The sequence below is a fragment of the Palaemon carinicauda genome, chromosome 8 (genome assembly GCF_036898095.1).
Source record: "Palaemon carinicauda isolate YSFRI2023 chromosome 8, ASM3689809v2, whole genome shotgun sequence".
NCBI lineage: Eukaryota > Metazoa > Arthropoda > Malacostraca > Decapoda > Palaemonidae > Palaemon > Palaemon carinicauda.
Genome location: NC_090732.1, coordinates 138,342,935 through 138,362,690, shown reverse-complemented (window position 1 = coordinate 138,362,690; position 19,756 = coordinate 138,342,935). Strand labels below are relative to the sequence as shown.

The 19,756-nt window shown below is 39.2% G+C and overlaps 1 protein-coding gene across 12 annotated transcripts in view; it reads right to left on the bottom strand.

Moving 5' to 3' along the window:
- LOC137645970 (protein bric-a-brac 2-like) overlaps positions 1-19,756 on the bottom strand; it is a 284,612-nt gene that overhangs the window by 85,259 nt on the left and 179,597 nt on the right. For 2 of the 12 annotated variants that reach the window (XM_068379060.1, XM_068379059.1), the window contains exon 6: positions 3,085-3,219. The exons of 9 other annotated variants lie outside the window; for them this stretch is intronic. Coding sequence is in view for 1 of the 3 variants with exons in the window: in XM_068379052.1 (XP_068235153.1) it covers positions 2,959-3,219 (261 nt within the window). In the remaining 2 variants the exon portion in view is untranslated. Of the gene's footprint in view, positions 1-2,920; positions 3,220-19,756 lie in introns of those variants that run through there. One more of the 12 variants, XM_068379052.1, reaches the window with a different exon arrangement.

Sequence of the window (19,756 nt, the reverse complement as noted above, 5' to 3'; positions counted from 1 at the left end):
CCAATATGAACTTAAAAATGCCACTGGCATCATAAAAAACATCTCCAAGAATCTTGGCAAGGATGTACCTGCCATCCTCACCACGAGTTTCAGAAAGGATTTTGTTCCCTGATACCTACCAGACTGGAACATTCAGTAAGTAAATGCGTTAGAGTCAAAGGAGCCAAGCAATCATCACAAAATGGCTGACACTTGCCAGTCATCAGGAACTCATGAGTTAAACATGTGTGGCCAATTCTAAGGCAACAGAGAACAGTCTCCCACCTTCTTGGCATACTACCATACTCCCATGAAGATAAAGTATTTGTTATTTCCTTCATCTTATTCTGATCAACAGCATTCTAGTAACGCTGCTAAATATCACCAAGAAACTTTTAGATGTGCAGCAAAAAGTCATTACATGAAAGAAGAATCTTCCAGGAAGTAATTTGTCTGCCTCTGCATTTTCCGGCAAACACACGAGCTGGGACCCTGTAAAACTTAACTTCTTTACATGCAGTGCAACAAATATAGAGCCATTCTAAAAATTTTAAAACTAAAGGGTTGGTTGGATTAAGAACTGCCAGTGACTGCAGCACCCTTTTTGCATCCTTAAAAATAGTAGAATTACTCTCTTTCATTACTGCAATTTTTTTCAATAGAAGTCAGGATACCATACAGTTCTACTTTAATGATAAGAGGGAGGTAAAGGGAGCGCACATTTACAATTAAAATAAGAATTGTATAAAAAAACCTAACGACAGCACTGGATTTTGAGCCATAAGTATAAATCAACTATCCCTGTGTTGTTCTGCCTGTTCTAAATAGGTAGACAGCACTTTTTCATTTATCGTGTTGCCCTTAGAGCCAGTAAATTACAGAATGGGATATCTGGAGGTTTGCAAGGAGGGGTGACTGATAGCCTAAAAGGTAGTGCCCCACTCCTTGAAAGATTCAGGCAATTTAGCAGTTGTTTCACTCTGAATCAATAACGATTTGGGGATATAGAGTTAGCCTCATAGTAGAAAAAAAAAATTATCTTTATTTGCAGCTTCAAATGACAGTGAATTAGGAAGCTTCTGTAACCTATACCAATATCCAATCAAAACAGACCAGCAATATAAGTCTGGAGGCCACTCACCTGCATCAGCTAAAAAAGTAGCTAATCTTAAGCCAGTGTGGTGAATGGAATCTAAAATCTTCAACTTAGTCGTACTGTAGAAGCTGAAGAATATATTTTACATTCATATAAAAGTTTCGATAAAATAAAGGCTTTATGCAGTCTCAGGAGAGTCTAACAATCTGCTCCCCAAGATGTATGGGCTAGTACTAATAAAATATTCATAATCTCTAAACATCTAAATTTTTGCTTTTTGAGATGTGAGACCCAAGTCATCTTTCTGTGGAAGGATAAACCTAGAAATTGTGTTCAACACAGGGAATACAATGGCTTTTTATACATATATCTGGGTCTGGGTGTACACAACGAATGCGACAGAAATGAATGACAACTGTTTTACTTATAGAAATCTTCAACTTCTTCAAATCTACCCATCTCATAATTTGATCGATCTTGAGATGAAGCTTTCTTTCAACTGTTGCCATTCTTGCTAATGCAAATGAAACAGAAAGGTTATCCATAAAGATAGTGTACAGAACGTCTTCTGAAATCACAGAAGAAATTCCATTAATTGCTAGCACAAATGATGTAACACTAAGTCTGCTGCCTTGTGGGACTCCTTCCTAACATTTACTTCCAGACAGAGTTTTACCTACTGTAACATGAATGAATCAACTTTTTTAAAAGGCCTGAATAAATAAAGGCAACTCACCTCTCAAACCAAACTCATGGACATTCTTAAAGACATCATACCTCCATGTGGTATCATAAGCCTTTTCAATATCAATGAATACTGTCACATGATGATTCTTGGAAGCAAACAACTCTAGACAGACAAGTGCATCCATTGTAGAGTGCATTCTTCTAAACCCACACTGCACTGGTGATAAAATACCCTTCTTTTCTAGCATCCATACAAGCGTTGCATTGACCATCTTTTCCATGATTTTACATAAACAACATACCGTATCAATGCAATAGGTCAGTAGCTTGCTGCTAAAACTTTGTCCTTTCCAGGTTTTAAAAAAGCTACAATAATAGCCAGTTTAATGTTATTACACATGTGTTTCATCATTGCATGAGGAATTTTGTCCAGATGGGGGGGTCAGTAAAAGGAGAAAAGTGGAAAATATGGCCTTCACTACCGAGAGGTGACAATATCGCCTCACCTGAAACTTGTCCTAAGAGCAGGATGGAATCACCTTTCCTTCCTCAGGTTCCTGCCAGAGGATTTAGCCATAGAGGATGCCAAAGATGGAGCAGATACTCTACACCAAAGGGCAAGAAATGAGAGTCAGAAGCTCTATTTGGCTTAGGGAAGACCCTGTACAATGAATCACTTCTGGACTACTTCCTCCTCCCGTCATACTCGAACCAATGCACCGGTGACTAAGCCCTACTCTAATCAGAAGGGTATGTCTGCGAATGGGTATAAGGAATTAGAATCCACATCCTGCCTGTTCATAAACCAACCAAACTTATGCCACAGATTACTATGTCAGGACAGCATGCCCACAAGGATTCTCCATATTCAAACACTCTGAAAAGAGAAAAAGAGATACTGTAATAAGAAACAGCTAATTTTTTACTAGTTCAGGGTAAAACCGTACTGTTCTGTGGCTGAAATCAAAGTGGCTATTCAGTATGCAGACAAGCGGGCAGACCTTCCCTATCACCCACCAGTAATTACCAACACCTTGTTATAGTATAAATTCCAACTGCCGAATTCCAGTCATACTGATTTCCTACTCCTATTAAAGGACAAATGTTTCTATTAGAGTAGGATATCATTTTTTTTTTTTGGTAATGGAAACTGCAAGCATATTTTCTAGAGTATATTTGCTAATTTTTTAATATAGCTAAAGATCTTGTCTGATGATAATGTCAGAAGATGTTTTACCACCAGTTTCGGGTGGATGGACGTGAACTCCAATCTTAATCACTTCTCTTCCATGAAGGACCAAACGTCCTGGACATTTTCTATCCTGACAGCGCCAATACTCCCGTACTCCACTGCTCCTGTTCTTTGTGTATGCAAAGCCTGCCACATATATCTTGCCCAGTCCTCTTGTAATCTTACTACTGGTACTAGGAGAACCACCAATTACTTGTTCCCAAATCTGTCATCACCAATGAAATATCAATTAATAAAGGGCCATACACTGTACATAACTGAAGAAATTATGGTACTTTTTGTGTGTGTGCAACTCTATAACAATAAAATAATTATAAGTATACTAATCCTATAAAAAATAGCAACCACTGTCTTTATACATGAAATTACTTTACTACTTCAAACAGGTGAGAGACTAAGAACTTTAATAAGAAAACATACATTTGAAATTCCTAGAAGGATAAAACTACCCCTAAAAGGGTATACCCAAACTTTCTCACTACTCCCAATTAAGCTTGTTTTGCTCTTAAGTTCATATAACACTGAAAAAACTCTCACAGAAGAGAGGAGGGACCTTCATACAAAGCAAGGATTTACAATCTACAAATTATAGAATGTTAAGATTTGTTTACTTTTGCAACTAAATTCAAAACGATTTAGCTACCAAGAATAAAGGTAATGTACCAGAATTTTCTGGTATGAACCTATTTAGGGTTTCAAGTTCCCTTACCCTAAGTAATAAGTTAACCATCACTGATCTTTCTCTATTTCTAAAGCTAGTGGCTTACCAGATTCAACAATGTTTAATTTGAAATGGAAATTTGAATGAAAGTAAGAATTTTCACTTGAAATACAGGTCCAATTTGGGATGGTCGCTGATAGTTATGAGTTAAAAGTTAGATAGAAGAATAGAAAAGGAGTCATGTTTGACAGAACAAGTTACCCAACTCCACGGTTACTCCAACGAGACCAATTTCAAAAACATCAAGGTACCAGTACAAGTCAAACGACATCCTAAGGTAGGTGTACATGAAGATGAACTGCTACTTACTAACTCATATACCTATGGAGGCCATCCCTGATTTTGGAGGTGGTGAAGGTAAACTGATGCCTTTCAATATGTAATACTGTTAGCCTGATTTAACCAATGACTGTATCTCAAGAAGTCTAACCTAATTGGGAGATGATAATGCAAGGTTCAAAAGAATCTGCAAGAATGCTAAGCAGCTGATGTTAGGGGTTAAGAAACAATGAATAGCAGACAATTTTTTCGGCATACCCAAGTGATTTTTGTAGTGGAGCCTTCCAAACTGTTTAGAAGTTCAGGAGAGAAGAATCAAAAGAAAAAGGCCTTTTTGGAGTATAATTGCTAGGTAATGCTTTCAAAGGTTGTTCAAGGGATTTACGAAGTACTGTATATGGAAAACAAAGATAGGAATCCTACTTTGGGAGTCCCTCAATCTCAGTTGATATCTGTTCCCAATTGAAAATGAAAATACTTTACTCTCTGCATGATTTGAGGTCTAGCTCTTTTGGAGGAACTGATGAGGGTTGCAACACCTTTGTTAGCTTTAGTATTTTTCAAATTCGATAAAGAAGCCTAATCGTAAGGATAAATTGTCATACAAAAAGAGGATGTTTCCTTCAGTCGCATCCATTACATTATCCAGTCCACTTGGTACAATTGATTCAAGAACTGTCTTAGCAACAAATTCAGGGATGAAGCGGAGTGTAACCTTCACCCATCCCCTTGAAACTCTAGTTAAAAATGTGCTTTACCTTTTACGGCCACATCAATGTAGACCTATTCATTGCAATTGTAGTTTCTCAATTTAAAGCACTTTTTAGCTGATATGTTATGACATCTGTACTGAAACATATTACATAAAAACTTGAAGAATGTATTCCAGAGGTCTCCAAATATTGAGAAAGTGCAGGCACACTATGAGATCATGAAAGTAATTGATATTCAATTGTCACAACAATGAACATCCACAAAATAAGATCAGGGAGAAAAGAGATTTAAATCTAGAACTGATGGAAACTTGGACAGAAAAAGCACTAGACAGAGTGAAAGTAACCCATGTCAAGGAACCTGATGTAAAAATGCTTATGTTGATGATGATACCTAATCATAAAATTATTTCAACTGTACATAACTTGTGCTGATGCAAAATCCGACAAATTTAGAAGTAATTTGTATTTTTCATAACTATGAAATCCTGAAGTTCTTTACATAGGAGAAGATTTAGTGCGAGTTTGCGTAAATGGCCATAAAAATTGTTAGCGAGGTGTTAACAAACTCCCGGTTGTTACCATGGTAGTGGGGGGAAGCCACTCACTACTGAGACCACTTTTGATTACATGTAGGACTTGCTGAGGGGAAAGTGATGGCAGACAAGTATGTGTAAAGAACTTCAGGTTTGTATAGTAAAGAAAAATACAAATTACTTCCAAATTTGTTATTTGTTCCCACACAAATACAAACCCTCGTTCTTACAAAAGGGGACTCACCTATAAGGGGGCGGAAGTCCATTCAACTAGCTGAAAACTGCCAAAGGATTGCCACATCCAAGCCTAAAGAAGCTTGGGATGGGTATCCTGACACTTCACAAACCAGTTGGTTTGACAATACTCTACCAGAGAGGTCAACAACCCGTGCAATATTGGTTAGTGAGTGGGGAACACACATAACACATCTAGGCTATGTATACACAATAAGTTTGTGGTTATACAAACTGAGACCTAGGCAACCCAACTCTCATTTGCCAGGAAATAAGGGCTGCAACAGAATATATAAACAAATATATATTCAGAAAATTTGCAAAAAGGGGCTTACCTGCAGTGACTGGGAGCCAGCTAGCAGGGCCTTGGATGCTGTACCCCTAGAGAGAGGAAGATGAAGAAAAGAAAATAAAAGTCATTACTTTACATTCATCCCAGGCTAATACCATAATCACTGTCCTCAATTGTCTGCTAATTATCCTTTAAGGGAGCTAAGGCAGCTAGATTACTTGCTGAACAGCTACCACAGGGCCTAGAGAACACATATCGGGGACATGTGAGTCACGTCTTGCAGGTAGTGGGTGGTGAAGGTCGTTTGATACTTTCATACGAATGCTTGCAACACCTGCACCACAGAAAAGTTCCTTCTCAATGCCAAGAACGTGCCAATGCCCCTGACGTTACGAACTCTGGGACATTTTCCCTGGCTCCTAACGACACAGTCACTGACCTGTCTAATCCATGAAGAAACTGTGTTTTTGGTTATCCACTAAGCACAGGACATATTACCAGTTGATCAGTATCATCGTTTACGTCCTGTAGACCCGTAATTTGGAAGGGCCCAAAAATAAAGTCTACTACAGCCTGATTTTGAGTCTTAGCAACAAACACAGGAATGAAGTTGAGTGTAACCTGCCCCCAGCCCCTTGAATGGGCAATGTCGTAGGAGAAACCCTGCAACTTGCTGACCCTCTTTGTAGAAGGTAAGGCGAGGAGAAAAACAGTTTTAGGGGTCGTCACGGTCTGACGCTTGACTTGATGGTTCATAAGGAGCTCCTTTCAGGGAATGCAAGACTTTAACTAAACTCCAAGGAGGAGTCTTGCTTCTGACTAAGGGCAAGATAACTCAAAGTTTAGTATGAAAATAGATAGTTCTGCCAAAGAGGAAATATCAACTCCTTGCAAGTTAGGCTTAAGGCCGAGCGATAGCCATTCACCGCTGAGACTTCAAAGTTTTTCCTCTCGGAGATGCAACAAAAACTCGGCAATCATTGGTACAGTGGCTCTGAGTGGAGAGATAACCCTTCTTTGACAACAACAATAAAATATTGACCACTTAGCCTCATGGACTGCAATAGAAGACCTCCTGAGGTATCCAGAAATACGTTTCGCCACTGGTCGTGAAAACCCACTTTGAGTGAGGAGATGCTGGATAACCTTCAGGCGTGAAGTCGTAAGGATGCAACGGCCCTGTGATAGATCTTCACATGTGGTTGACACAGAAGGTCGTGTAAGGGGGTTAGCTCCCTCATATCCTCTGTCAGCAGCAGCAGCAGAAGGTCCAAATACCCCTCTGGATACAGCCATAGGGGAGCTATTAGAATCATTGATAGGTTGGAAGACGATCTCACCTTGTTGAGGAGCCTCCAGATCAGGCAGAAGATGCAGACATCAAGGTTATCCTAAAGATGGTGGAATGCATCTGAAAATGCCACCTGCAGATCCAGTACTGGAGACCAATACAGTGGCAGTTTGCAATTGAGAGACATCATGAACATGTCTATTAGCGGCGAACCCCACAAAGTCAGGATCAAAAGACCATTCGGACCCAATTATCCGAGCTGAAAGGGAGATCTGTACATCACAGAATCTCGACTGGTAGATTGCAGAGCTGCTGTGAAAACGTACCTCCTTGTTTATTTAAGTACGCCACTATGGCCGTGATGTCACTCAACAACACTACTAAATGACCTGAAAGCTGCTGTTGGAAATGTTCAAGGGCTAGAAAGGTTGCTTTTAACTCCTGGAGGTTTATGTGGCATTGTCGATTGGAGTCGGACTACAGCCCAGAGGTAATATGCTGCTGCAGGTGAGGCCCCACCCTTCTTTTGATGCATCTGTGAAAAGCATCAAATCCAGAGGAGGAAAAATATCTACCACTTTGAGAAGGTTGGAGTCTTGTAACCACCAACTAAAGTCCTTCTTCTTCTGCTCTGATCCTGCCAAAATGAACACTTCTGGAAGATGCCTGCTCTAAGACCATAGGGTCTTCAGCTGTCACTAAAGTGACCGAATGCTAAGGCGACCGTTGGGGACTAAGCGTTCCAAGGACGTCAGGTGTTGATATCGGTAGGCATGTAGCGAGCCTCGTACAAGAAAGGGTCGAGCCACTTCTTGAACCTTTCGATTATGCTTTAAGATGGAAATATCTTCCCTAATCGGGTGTTTATTTGCAATCCTATATACGGCATATAAGGTCTTGTTTGGGCTGCAGGGATGACTTCTCAAAGTTTACCACGATCTTTAGATTGTAACAAAACTTGAGAAACATACATCAGTGTAGGAAAAGGGTCTCCACCGAGTCTGCCCGAATTAGCCAGTTGTCCAGCAGAAGAATCCCACTGCCAGGCCAAAGCACAGCAATCAAAACTGGTATATTCTGTCATGCAGTTAGTCAGACTCTTAGGTACTTCTTTGACAGTGGATGGATCAAGATTGAAAAGTACGAGTCTTTCAGATCCAACGTTTCTCTAACATGGTCTTAACTTCTGCCCAAAGGGTGATCTCCTCTGCTGATCCCTTCGTGAAGGACAATGACCTTGTTGGATGAAAAATCAGGGGAGGGGGAGAATTGATGAACATGACGATGTAACCTGATCAAGGACACTTACTGTTCAGGGTTTGGCCCTATAGCACACTTAACAGCATCTCAGGCATTCCCCCCGGAGGGAACTGTGGGGATAATGGCTCCCTAGCAGGGGTGCTGTCCTCATCTTAGCACTTTCCCTCCTCTTCCTAATCCCTTCTGGTCTGGAAAGGTTATTCTTACCGGCACTGAACTGGCCAAAAGGGTACCTGGAGATCTTATGCACTTTTCGCTGCACAGGAGAAGTTTTTGCCACAACTTGTGCCGAAGAGAAGGGTCAGGATGTTGCTGCCCTGAAGAGTCATGACTTGCTTATATACATTTCTCTGCAATAGCCTTTATGTCTTCAACAAGGAATACAGATGGGGTGGAAATAGGGGAGTTACAGAGCTGAGGATCTCCCTCTTCAGTACTTGCCTCTGGAACTTGGAGACAATGGCGTCTCGCTTCTTCAAGACGCAGTTAGCCTACTGGTTAGCGGCATTATTACTAACATACTCTATCGCCCTAACTCCAGACTGGACGATGTTCTTAAAGATCTTCCGCTTCTCAAGATCTAACTGTCACCGACGAGTGGTCCATCTAAGAAGAGTTTTGAATGGTCACCTTCGCCAACCTCTCCATGTTCGTAGTGTCAGCAACTGCAAACATTACTGGTTGTGCTCTTAGCTTCTTTACTGACAAGGCCTGGGACAAGGATATCACTGTTGGGTCTAAAGGCATGGGAGAAGGGTTGTCCATCAGAATGTTGTAGTACTTCCTCTGCCTCACGAATGGGGGAGGAAGTATCATGGACGAGTTGCTAGCCCTAGGAAAGTCTCTTCTTTTCTTGCAGAGACTGAGTTTTGCCTTCCTGATGGACCCAGCTGCTAATTTGAACCAAGGAAGCTCTAATCTTGGCTTCTTGGGCCTAGGGGCATGGCACGAAAGGTCTATTGTTGCATCTCTCCCATCTGGAGTGGAGTACTTTGGTTCCCCTAAGTCCATTTATTGTCCGAATGCAAGACAGGACTTGAAGGAAGATGGAGTCTGACTTGCGCTGCTCGGTGACTGGGGCCTATTAGGGCTAACTGTTGTTGGCAGTAGACCTACCAAACATTCCAAATCATCAAGGTCTACATCAACCTCCCAGCTCATACTCAGCTGAGCCCGGGGTGGGTAAAATTCGTTATTAGGCACCTTAGTAGAGAAACAAGGCCTATGAGAAATTTTCTGAGGTGTAGGAGCCGACATACCAGAGACTGCCTGTTTTATTCGCCTCTTTAGAACAGGGTCGTAAACAATGTTAGATGCCCAGTTTTTGGGGAATTAAGTCGTGTCTTTTTGACCCCGGGATTTGCCTGTGAAGGAGGCTAAGATGCTATTGGCCTCCTTCTGAGGGCTCTCTTGAGTCTGGGAAGTCTCATTTGACTCCAAAGTCTGTGAGAGATCTGCGGAGCCAACAGAAAGTCCTGGGGATGGAACGAAAGACACAGAGTAGTATATAAGATCTCTCTTGGAGATCTCAATCCCCTACTGGTTCTTGGGTGGAAAATGTCTCCTGAAGGCAGAGTAACCTGCCTTGGCCTTCTACACCTCTGGTGAAGCTTTGTCTGGAAGATTCCCAACATCTCTCACATGGGGCCAGGCTCCGAAAGCTTTGTCCTGATAGCATACGTCTCCAGATGCTTCTCGTATCTGGAAACATACGCTGATGTCTTGAGTATGGGAGGCTGAGCAAGAGGGGCTGATGGTACTGGTGCCCTAGCCAGGGGGCAGGAGATGCAGTGTCAGAGGGAGCACGAAAGATGATCGTTGTGCTCCAACACCTGGGGTAAGTGGGCCCCTAGGGTTCCATGGAGACACTATTGTCACCAAATTAATAGTGACTGGATTATCAGGACAAACCAATGAAGGTCCTAACAAAAGTCCTAACAGAAGCAGCTTGAGTGAACACGGCTGCTTTCACAATCTCCTGAATCCACACAGAATCAGGATTCCATGAAGGTGCAACTGAGCATATTCTGAGGTGAATGCTCGTTAAATGTAAATTTGTGAGAGTTGGTACTCTCCAGAGGTTCGAGCGTGGTAGGCTTACAGAATCATGCCTTGAAAGGGCGCACACACTCGGCAGGATGAGGGCAAGGCAAAAGTTGTTGTGTAAGATGAGCTGAAGGGGGGCGAATAGCTCTTCCCATCTCACCACGCGAATTCCGTGCAGGAACGATTGCCTTGGGTGCTGAAACACTGTAGGCCACAGTGGCAAGATTGGGTACCTACTGGGCTACGGGAGGAAAGTATTTTCTCCGAAGAGCTCGAGTGTGTTGACGACAGATCGTGGCCACGCTTACAAGCAACTTGAGGGGCGATCCTCTAAAGAAAGGACAACAGCTTGTGTTCATGAAGGTGTATGCTAAAGGTCGGCAAGCTCTAAAGAGGGAGGATAAGGATCCTCTTGCTGAGCAAGCTCAGCATGTGCACGCAGCTCTGGAGGGGGGTACTCTTGTGAGTACCAACCTACAGAACCTCAGGTGGAGAAGGAACTGCAGAGGATGTAGACACTTGTGGCACTAGACCAAGCAAAAGGGACTCCTTTCTATTGGCTCGAGAGGGAGAAGAGCTGTAGCTAACCCCACCATGAGCAGGCGTAAGCTCTAGCTGTGCTCTAAGTCCCAAGACCTCCAGGAGCCTGTCCTTCGAGGGGGAACCTGAAAGCTTCAAGGATGGCCACAACTGCCGCAAAGTGTTGAGGGAAGACTCCCCCCGGGAGGAAGACAGCTACTTCACTAAGGGAAGCAACATGGACTTCCTTACCAATATTTCTCCGGAAAAGACAAAACGAGCAAAGAAAGGCGAGTACAGTACAGTACTAGGGGAAGGAGAAGAAAGTCGGGACATCTTAGACCTTGAGGAAGAGCTCAGGGGTAAAGAATCCCTTTTTGACTTCTTCCTCCTCCTACAGAACCTCTCCCACTGGAAGGAGGGCCAATCCTGACACCCATCGCAAGGAGACACCTCCGTGCAGGAGTGTTCTCCGCACGAAATGCAAAGCAAAACAAAGTTAACAATACCATAAAGTAATGAATGGAAGAGAGCAGCAGAAAATGTCTGCTCCCTATCAAGGCCAAATCAGAAGCGATCTCTGTTGTAAGTGTGCGGGTGGTCCGAACTTATCCCCCTACTACTCCAGTAACGACCGGGAGGTTGTTGGCACCTTGTTAAAAATCTTTATGTCCATTTACGCCATATTACGCTGAATCTTCTACATAAAGAACGAGGGTTTGTATTCGTGTAAGAACAAATCTCTTTTAGTGCCTTAGTAAAAGAGGATATCTTGCAAAGAGAAGTAAAGTACTTACATATGTAAAGGATTGTAAAAGTAAGTTACTCAACCTAAATATGTATGAATAGAGTTAAGATTACAGTACCTTCAGTGAAATTCACAGGTCAACTATGCTGAGTGAAGCATTTGTATTGATCCCAGTACCAGTGTTATAATGAAGCCTTGAAAGGCATCAAGGAGGTTAGGATGACTAACAGAGGGCATCAAAGAGAGATACAACAGTATGCTTTCCAATATATTATTACTGTATGTTGGCCCTTACATGAGATAATTAGGCCTGAGGTGTTAAAGGAAGAAAGTAACATCTTTATGAACAAGCCTTTGCTTGTCATGAATATGTGGGGTTAGCTAAATAGATGTCCCAATAGCTGATCTGTTCTTCAGGAGAGAATCAAAGATGATAAATCACAACATGGCCACAACTGTATTAGGCCATTTGATGACCGAAGGGCACAAATACAAGTGAGCTTACGTATCCCCTGTAATATGATACCACTATCACATCAAATTACAGGGTCAAATTTGGGAACACTGTGTAATATTTCAACATATTACGTATCATTCCAACAAATTTAGGAAAGACCAAAACTACAGATGGAAAGATAAGAAACAGAGCAAGCAAGATGGGTGATGTCTTAAGACCAATATATAAGCTGATTAACAGAATGGAGAAAGTTGGGTCATACTTTGCACTAAGGGGATCTCATCCTTTCGTAAAGAAAGTGTTTCCTTTTTTAAAAGATTCAGAAATATATCCGCCTTCAAATGACTGCAAAATGTGATGGCTTGTAACTTCAAAGTGATAGCACAAACTTCAAGAGCTTACTTTTGAATTTTTATACCGAATAAACAATGTTGGAAGTAACAGAGTTGTAAACAATTGCAAACCATCCCCATGTAAATTGTCCTCACTGTAAATATCTAAGAATTTCATTTTTGTTCTGATTACTGTCGGTTATTAAATGATCATAGTGAAACACAAAAACAAGATTCTAGAACATTTAGTCTTTAAAGAATCATAAACACATTTATCAAAAGGAAAATATGTTGAAATAAATATCACACATATACAACATTCACAATCTAACCTACATCATATGTACTATACTTTAATAAATGGCAAATCTTGTCGATATAAAAAATAAATATTACCCTGATAACAATCAAATTTCTCAGATTAACATTAGGCATTAACCAGGTTTCAAAACAATAACAAATATGTACAGGGTACAGTATATGGAAAATAATATACAGTATTAAGCTAATTACAATTAAATAATATTGCCTTTATAAAACTTTTCCAAACATAAAACTCATTGATATCTTAAGAGATCATATTCATTGAAGTTGATTTTATCATGACTCATTGAAATAATGAATGCATTTTCTACAATTGTAATGATTTTTACTAATGTCTACAGGCCTAGTTACAGACAGAACAAATGAACAAAAAATGTCTACCTAAACTAACAAGCCAACATGCCCCTTATCCCACTTGTCCAATGTTCTTCACCCTTCAACTGAGCAAGTGGAAATGATTTATACAAAACAAAGAAGATAACAGAATGAATCTCAGTTACACAAGGTTTGTATTTTTAGAAACTGCTTGAAATATGAATGTATTGTACTCATTTATAGCATTTCTCTGTATTGTACTTAAGTACAAGGGAGGTAATAAATTTGGAGTTCTTCTATGGTTAATCCATTAAAATATAATCAACCAAGCTATTTTGAATAAGAAAAGCCTGATTTTATCATTGCTAAATGGAGGGGGGGGGGGGGGAGATTATCCAGCCATAAGTCTAAAAGGAAAAATGGAATTTTAATAATTTTTTATTACTATATTCACCTGATATTCATATTGCTTCTTCTCTAGAAGCTAAGTTTATTAAATAAAATTAACAAAAATAATAATTAGCTATGTATATATAACTGCCAGGTAAGTTCTATTCGTAAAAATGACAATTTCAGAGATAATTTGTATCTTTCTCTAACTAATACATACCTGGAGTTATTTATGTGGATTATCTTGCACTTATGCTGAAAGATAATCCACATAAATAACGTTAGGTTTGTTAGTATGGGAACAATTACAATATTCTTTCCTTTCCTTTCCTTTCAAATGACACATGCCTATGAGACACTTGTGATTAATGGCAAGAAGCAAAGAAGTGACTCGTCAAGGGATTTTTGTTATTTCAGTCTCAGTTGCATCAGTTTGAAACACTCGATCTTCAAGATTGTGATAAGTCTTAGTGCATTTTAAGTCATCTTCCTCTAGATTTGTGAGCTATTATTCCATGGGGTCAGTACTGTGATTTAATTACTCAATGTGAGGAGTATGACTGTCTTGCTGTTCTTTTATCAATATCACTATCACTAGCCAAGCCACAACCCTAGTTGGAAAAGCAAGACGATATTTCTCATGGAAATGTATGTTTAGAGTTCAAATAGCAAAACTTTAACCAAGTGCCATTACTGACACTTGCAGAAGAGCTCCTACTGTAGATATAATAGACAAGGGTTCTGTTTGACATTTTATGTAAGTTGCAACTATATTATTTAGCATCCTTGACTAGATGTAGATCTAACCTCCAGGAACTGATCAGAATTTAAATAAATGTATGTTTTAAGGTCTTCCCCGTCCACCTTTTGGCATAGATCTACAAAAGTACTGTATAAAGGCAGGATACCTTCTCAAGACCCAGCAGCAGTTGCATCGAGAGTCCTGTGCGAGACATATTATCTTAAAGACCGCTAATGAGTAGTAAAGGGAAGGGACAGCAACAATACCTAGAGACTGATCACATATACAGTACATATGATCAGTGCACAAGCCACCTCTCAACCCAAGCTAGGATTAGGGAGGGCTAGGTAATGACAACCTCAAACACTCCATCTTTAGCTCACAAGGATGGTGAAGTTGCAGACTCTACAAGAAACTACCGAGCTGGAGCAGATCTCAAATTCCAGTCTACCAGATCACCAGGGAAGGACATTTCCAATAGGCTGGAAACATTTAAGTTTCCACCTTAATCATTGTCTCAGACAGAGGTCATTTATTACCTCCGCCACAAAGTTGGAAGGAGGTTGTTTTCACAGATGTTTGTGGGTTTGTTGTGAACAACTTCATGGCCCCAATTTTAATCGTAGAGTAATGAAACTTGCAGGGATTAACTGTTATGTAAAAAGCTAAAAATGATTAAATTTTGGAAGGTCATGGTCAAAGGTCAAAGTCACAGTCAAGCAAAATGTCCAATTCATATAATTAGCCACAAGTTTGGACATTGTTGTCAGAGACTACAAACTTGGTCCACGCCAATTAATACATGTTAACGTCAAAGGTAAAGGTCGAGAAATGAGTTGCCACGGCGGAGGTCTGCGCTCTACTGAGTGCCCCTCTAGTTGACAATGTATTCATCACATATTATGGCTTCCAGCCTCTATTTTGATAAATCTGTGTAATTATTTGTTATGTACATTTTATGGTACTTGTCAGTTTATTACCAAATTATGCTCCAGAATGTTCTTTCACATGTAAAAAATTCTGTCTATATCCCTGTAATTCATATAAATTATTCAAATGTTCATTCATTACAATTAAAATTTTTCCATTTATTACCATCCAATGTTTATTGCATGTCCTCGCCCAGAAATAGATTTTTCCTTCGTCAAAATCCCTTTTATACTACTAGTACAATTATTCAATATTCATTGGCACAACATAGGCAAAAGAAGTATGGCCTTATTTTAAAGTTCCACATTATACAGCTCTATTAACAATTGGTGCCACTTTTATCTTAAGATTTGGTGATTATCAAAAGGATGTTGGTTGTTACTTCCTAAATTTATCAAAATGCTGATATAAGGTTAAGATTCACAAGGATCTAGACTTACTATGAAAGTAGTGTTAAGTAAATCCAAAAGTAATTCATGAGTATGTTGTGGATAGCAATTATGACAATAACCTTCAATTGCTGAAACTGAAAATTCCTTCTCACAAATCAAGAAATACAGAAATTTATAAATTGTGTCCACTGAACTTTTTTACAAAAACTTTTCTCGACCTGCTCCAATAAAGACAAATACAGCCTAATATTAGATTTTCTCTCAAATTTGAAATTTATAGCCTAGAGAACTTTGAAAATCCTTTTGCTTTGAGGATACAAGGAAGTTTCCAAATGGTAAGCTGAAGGACATGTGGGTTCAGATGTAGTAGTGGAGTTTAGATTGTTTGAGTGTATCCATCCTCTGTGGTAATCTTCTTACGAGTTTATGATAACAATAGCCAATGATATGTGAACCATCTCCTTGATGCCAAATTAGCTTAGAGGCTTATTCTGGTGTTCTGAATCTCCCAAAAAATTATGTTATTGAAAGAATCATTGATGTCAGGGGAAAAGTATAAAAATCCACAACCAACCATCTCTGAATCACATTATTTGCCATCCAGGGTAGAGGATCCAGGATTGGAAAGCAAAATATGTGCTTTTGTTTCATGGGAATCCAATATACAGTATATTTATTGGGTTTCCTCTACAACTGTATTTCAATATTTTATGACAAATTAATGGGTGAGAAACAACTTGTCATGGAGATCCTGATGATTCATGCACCTTTGATCAGCTAGAATATTTAATTTGCCCAGGATGAAAAGAGGAAATAAGTTATTACTGTATTGTACTATTATCTGTCCACTATAATAATTCATGAGCTAAAATAAAACAGGATCTCTGATTGAATGCCCTTTTATTTACTGATGTAGGCAAATGCTCTTGTGTTGCTAATGATTAAAGCAGTGATCGTCACCATAGTTACTTTCTCTGCTTGACAAAGAGCTTTTTAGACTGTTTATAACTTGAGGAAATTTATGTGTAAAATTGATTCCTCTTTATTCCACTATTCTGATAGATGAAGATGGTCTATTAGACCCTCAAACCCTTGTTGTAAGCATAAAAATCAGTGACACATCTGGAATTTGAACAGCTACATCAATCTTGTGGAAGACTTGAAAGATTGTCTCAACAGGCCAATGGTTTGGTTGAATCCTACATAAAGGGATAAAAGTTTCCTTAGTATCTGTTTCAACAATGACTGAAGGGGAACCACATTGGTCTCCCATCCTAAGATGGCCTAAAGAGACAAACTTCTTTAGTGATGCTAATGTGCCAAGAAATCTAATAAACAGTTTTGCTGAAGATGATTCATTTTTATCAACTTAGGCCAATAATTTCAGAAACTAATGAACTCCTTTTTATATAGAAAATCTAGAAAAGGAACTGAAGGTATCATCATCCCCAAATATTGAATCCTCTGAGATGGAGTGTGTATTAAATTTTTGAGATTTACAGAACTTCCTAGATTTTTCAAGAGGTTGGGTTTCTTGAGAAAGATGAATTTGTCCAGAATTAAGTCAAACACCAGTCAATTTTCTAGATAAAAGAGACTCTTATTACCGTATATAACCATCTGAATACTGGAGCCATTACCATCTTTAATATTTAGGTGTTCTTAAACTGAAACAGTGGTACTTGAAAATGGTACACCTTCCTGCAGAAAAACTGAAAGAAAATCCTTTGATTCTGATTGACTGGAATATAGAAGCACAGAAGGCCTCTCAGAACAATGAGAACATCCAATACTCCTTCCTTACAGCCGTTACCTTGCTAAGGGATTTGGGATTGTTGATAAAAGAGGCTAAGAATGAAGAGGTATACCAAATACCTCTTTGAGAACCCACAGTTCCAGATGAAGAAGTTCCCAATTTGACAGAAAACTAGCTATTCTGCCTCCAACACTGAATGCTTCTTCTAAATACTAATTGACTTTTCTTGGAAGAACCACAAGACCTACCATAATAATGAATTATTCTTCAGTGGAACGAAGCCTAAATGAAGGTCTTGCCATACCACAACATCTAGGAATAAAAGAGGAAGACAGAAAAAAGTAATGAAAAACATGAGGTGGGAAGATGTTGAAAAAGTGACTTTAAGGTATGAAAATGAGTTCTGCTAGAGACTTATTCAATAGTTCTAGAAACTTTTCTTGAATCCAAGACAGCCCTTTAGATTGTCACAAAATGTTTATGGGCATCAAGGACTGATTTAATTAATATCCGACATACTGTTCCCTTTACTAAGAAAAAATTTGGTAAAACTCCAGCAACTTAACTAGTACCCTTAGCTGGTATGATCCATACAAGGTAAGAAATAAGATATAGTATCTGATTAAGATCAGGGAATCCTGTCAACTTTTGTTTCAAGGTGAAAGCTAGAACCCTTACAATTCATTATCAAAATATAATTTCCAAGAAATGGCCTATACTCTATCTTATAGTTACATTAGTTGTGTAGCCCAAGTTCAATGAAAGTCCATTGGCTGTTTCTGCTACTGGTTCCAGTAAATGAACTTGCTCTGGGGATACAGGCAAATCTGGCATTTGTCCTGAGTAGTAAACTGAAAACCTTTAGGGATACGAATCAGATAATAACAATAAATGGGACTGAGCTGAAAAGGGTTTCTTCACAACCATACTTAGGATGATCTTAGGATGAAAAATGTTCAAATATTGAGGACTGAAACTTCATTTGACATGATTCAACTGTAATTGCCTGTGCTGATACACGAATGAGCCAATCCAGTATGTACTTGGGTCACCTTTTCTAGATTGTATTGCTATAACTTTTCAAAGTTATAAAAGAATATTCATCCTCTGAATGGTACTCTTCCTTCAACAACGATCTCTCTCTTCCCCAGCTGGTCAAGAACAAGAACAACATTTAGAGTAATACAGGCTTGTAATTGGCCATATCCTTCCATTTCATCCACACCTTCAGGAGATAGATGAAAAAATGATGCTATCACAAATTTATAGTTATTTCAAGCACCAGGTCATTTGAGGCTTGAAATAGATTCACCTTAAAAGTACTAGCCAACACATACACTGTCATTTCAATAAAATCTAGTGCTAATGTGGAAAGTGTATTCACCCCTTAACATCATCCTAGATAAGGAATACAGTATAATGCACAATGCTAGATTGTTTTTGTACCTAAAGAACAGTTACCAAATGAGAAGAAAATATGGATGGGAACCCAAAACAATGTGAGACTATTCAGAATAAGTGAATGAAGACAAGAAAGCACATAGTTCAAGTTCCAAAGTAATAGTCACTGAATTAGAATTACTTTACTGTAGTATACAATATTAAGTGGATCTGATACAGTACATTAATTTTGGTAGGGGAGAAATACAATATGGCACATTGTTAATCCAGGCACACGAAGGTTGATTCATAGAGGTAAGTTCAGGTATGGGAATCAAGGCAGTGGGAAAAGCATCTGTTGCCCTAACCAGAGCTTCTACTAAAGATGCCAAGAGATTAATGAGCTGAATTGGAAGTCCGGTAGTCAGAACTAACCCTAAAGAGAATTCAAAGTCTCTACTGTGAAGGATTCGACTCTCTTTCACTTACTCTGATTAACAATGAAACTAAATCATTACTTTCAAACAAAATATATTACCAAGGTAGACTAGGTAAAATAGTAGGTTAGGCTATTCAAAGCAATCATAGTCAACATGGTGGGAGAAATATGGATATGCTAATGCCTATGAAAGCAATAGGAGAAGAATTAGAAACAACATGAATATCATACAGAAGGAGATTCAATAAAATTACACAACAGTTCCATAACAGAAGAAAAATGTGATCTAAGCCCCTCAAAATTCTCACTCGGTTCTTAAGAACCGATTTCTACTTACAGCCAACCTTGGCAATGCTAGAAGCTAAAAAGTATGTACTACTGTACTTTGATCTAAACACTGAAAATATTAACCGTCTCATCTTTCCCGCCTTTTGGCAGTTACACATTTATCAGTACAGTATAACTAGAGCATTCCAAAAATCTATTTCCTAAATAACGCTGCTTGCCCCTGCATGCAAGACACATGGTATGAGGATCCACATCTTCCAATCACCATTTGTCTATGGAGCATCTTACACTTAAAAATATACCTTAAAAGTAAGACATGCATGCTTGTCCTGAATAAAGGCAACTATAAAATACAAAC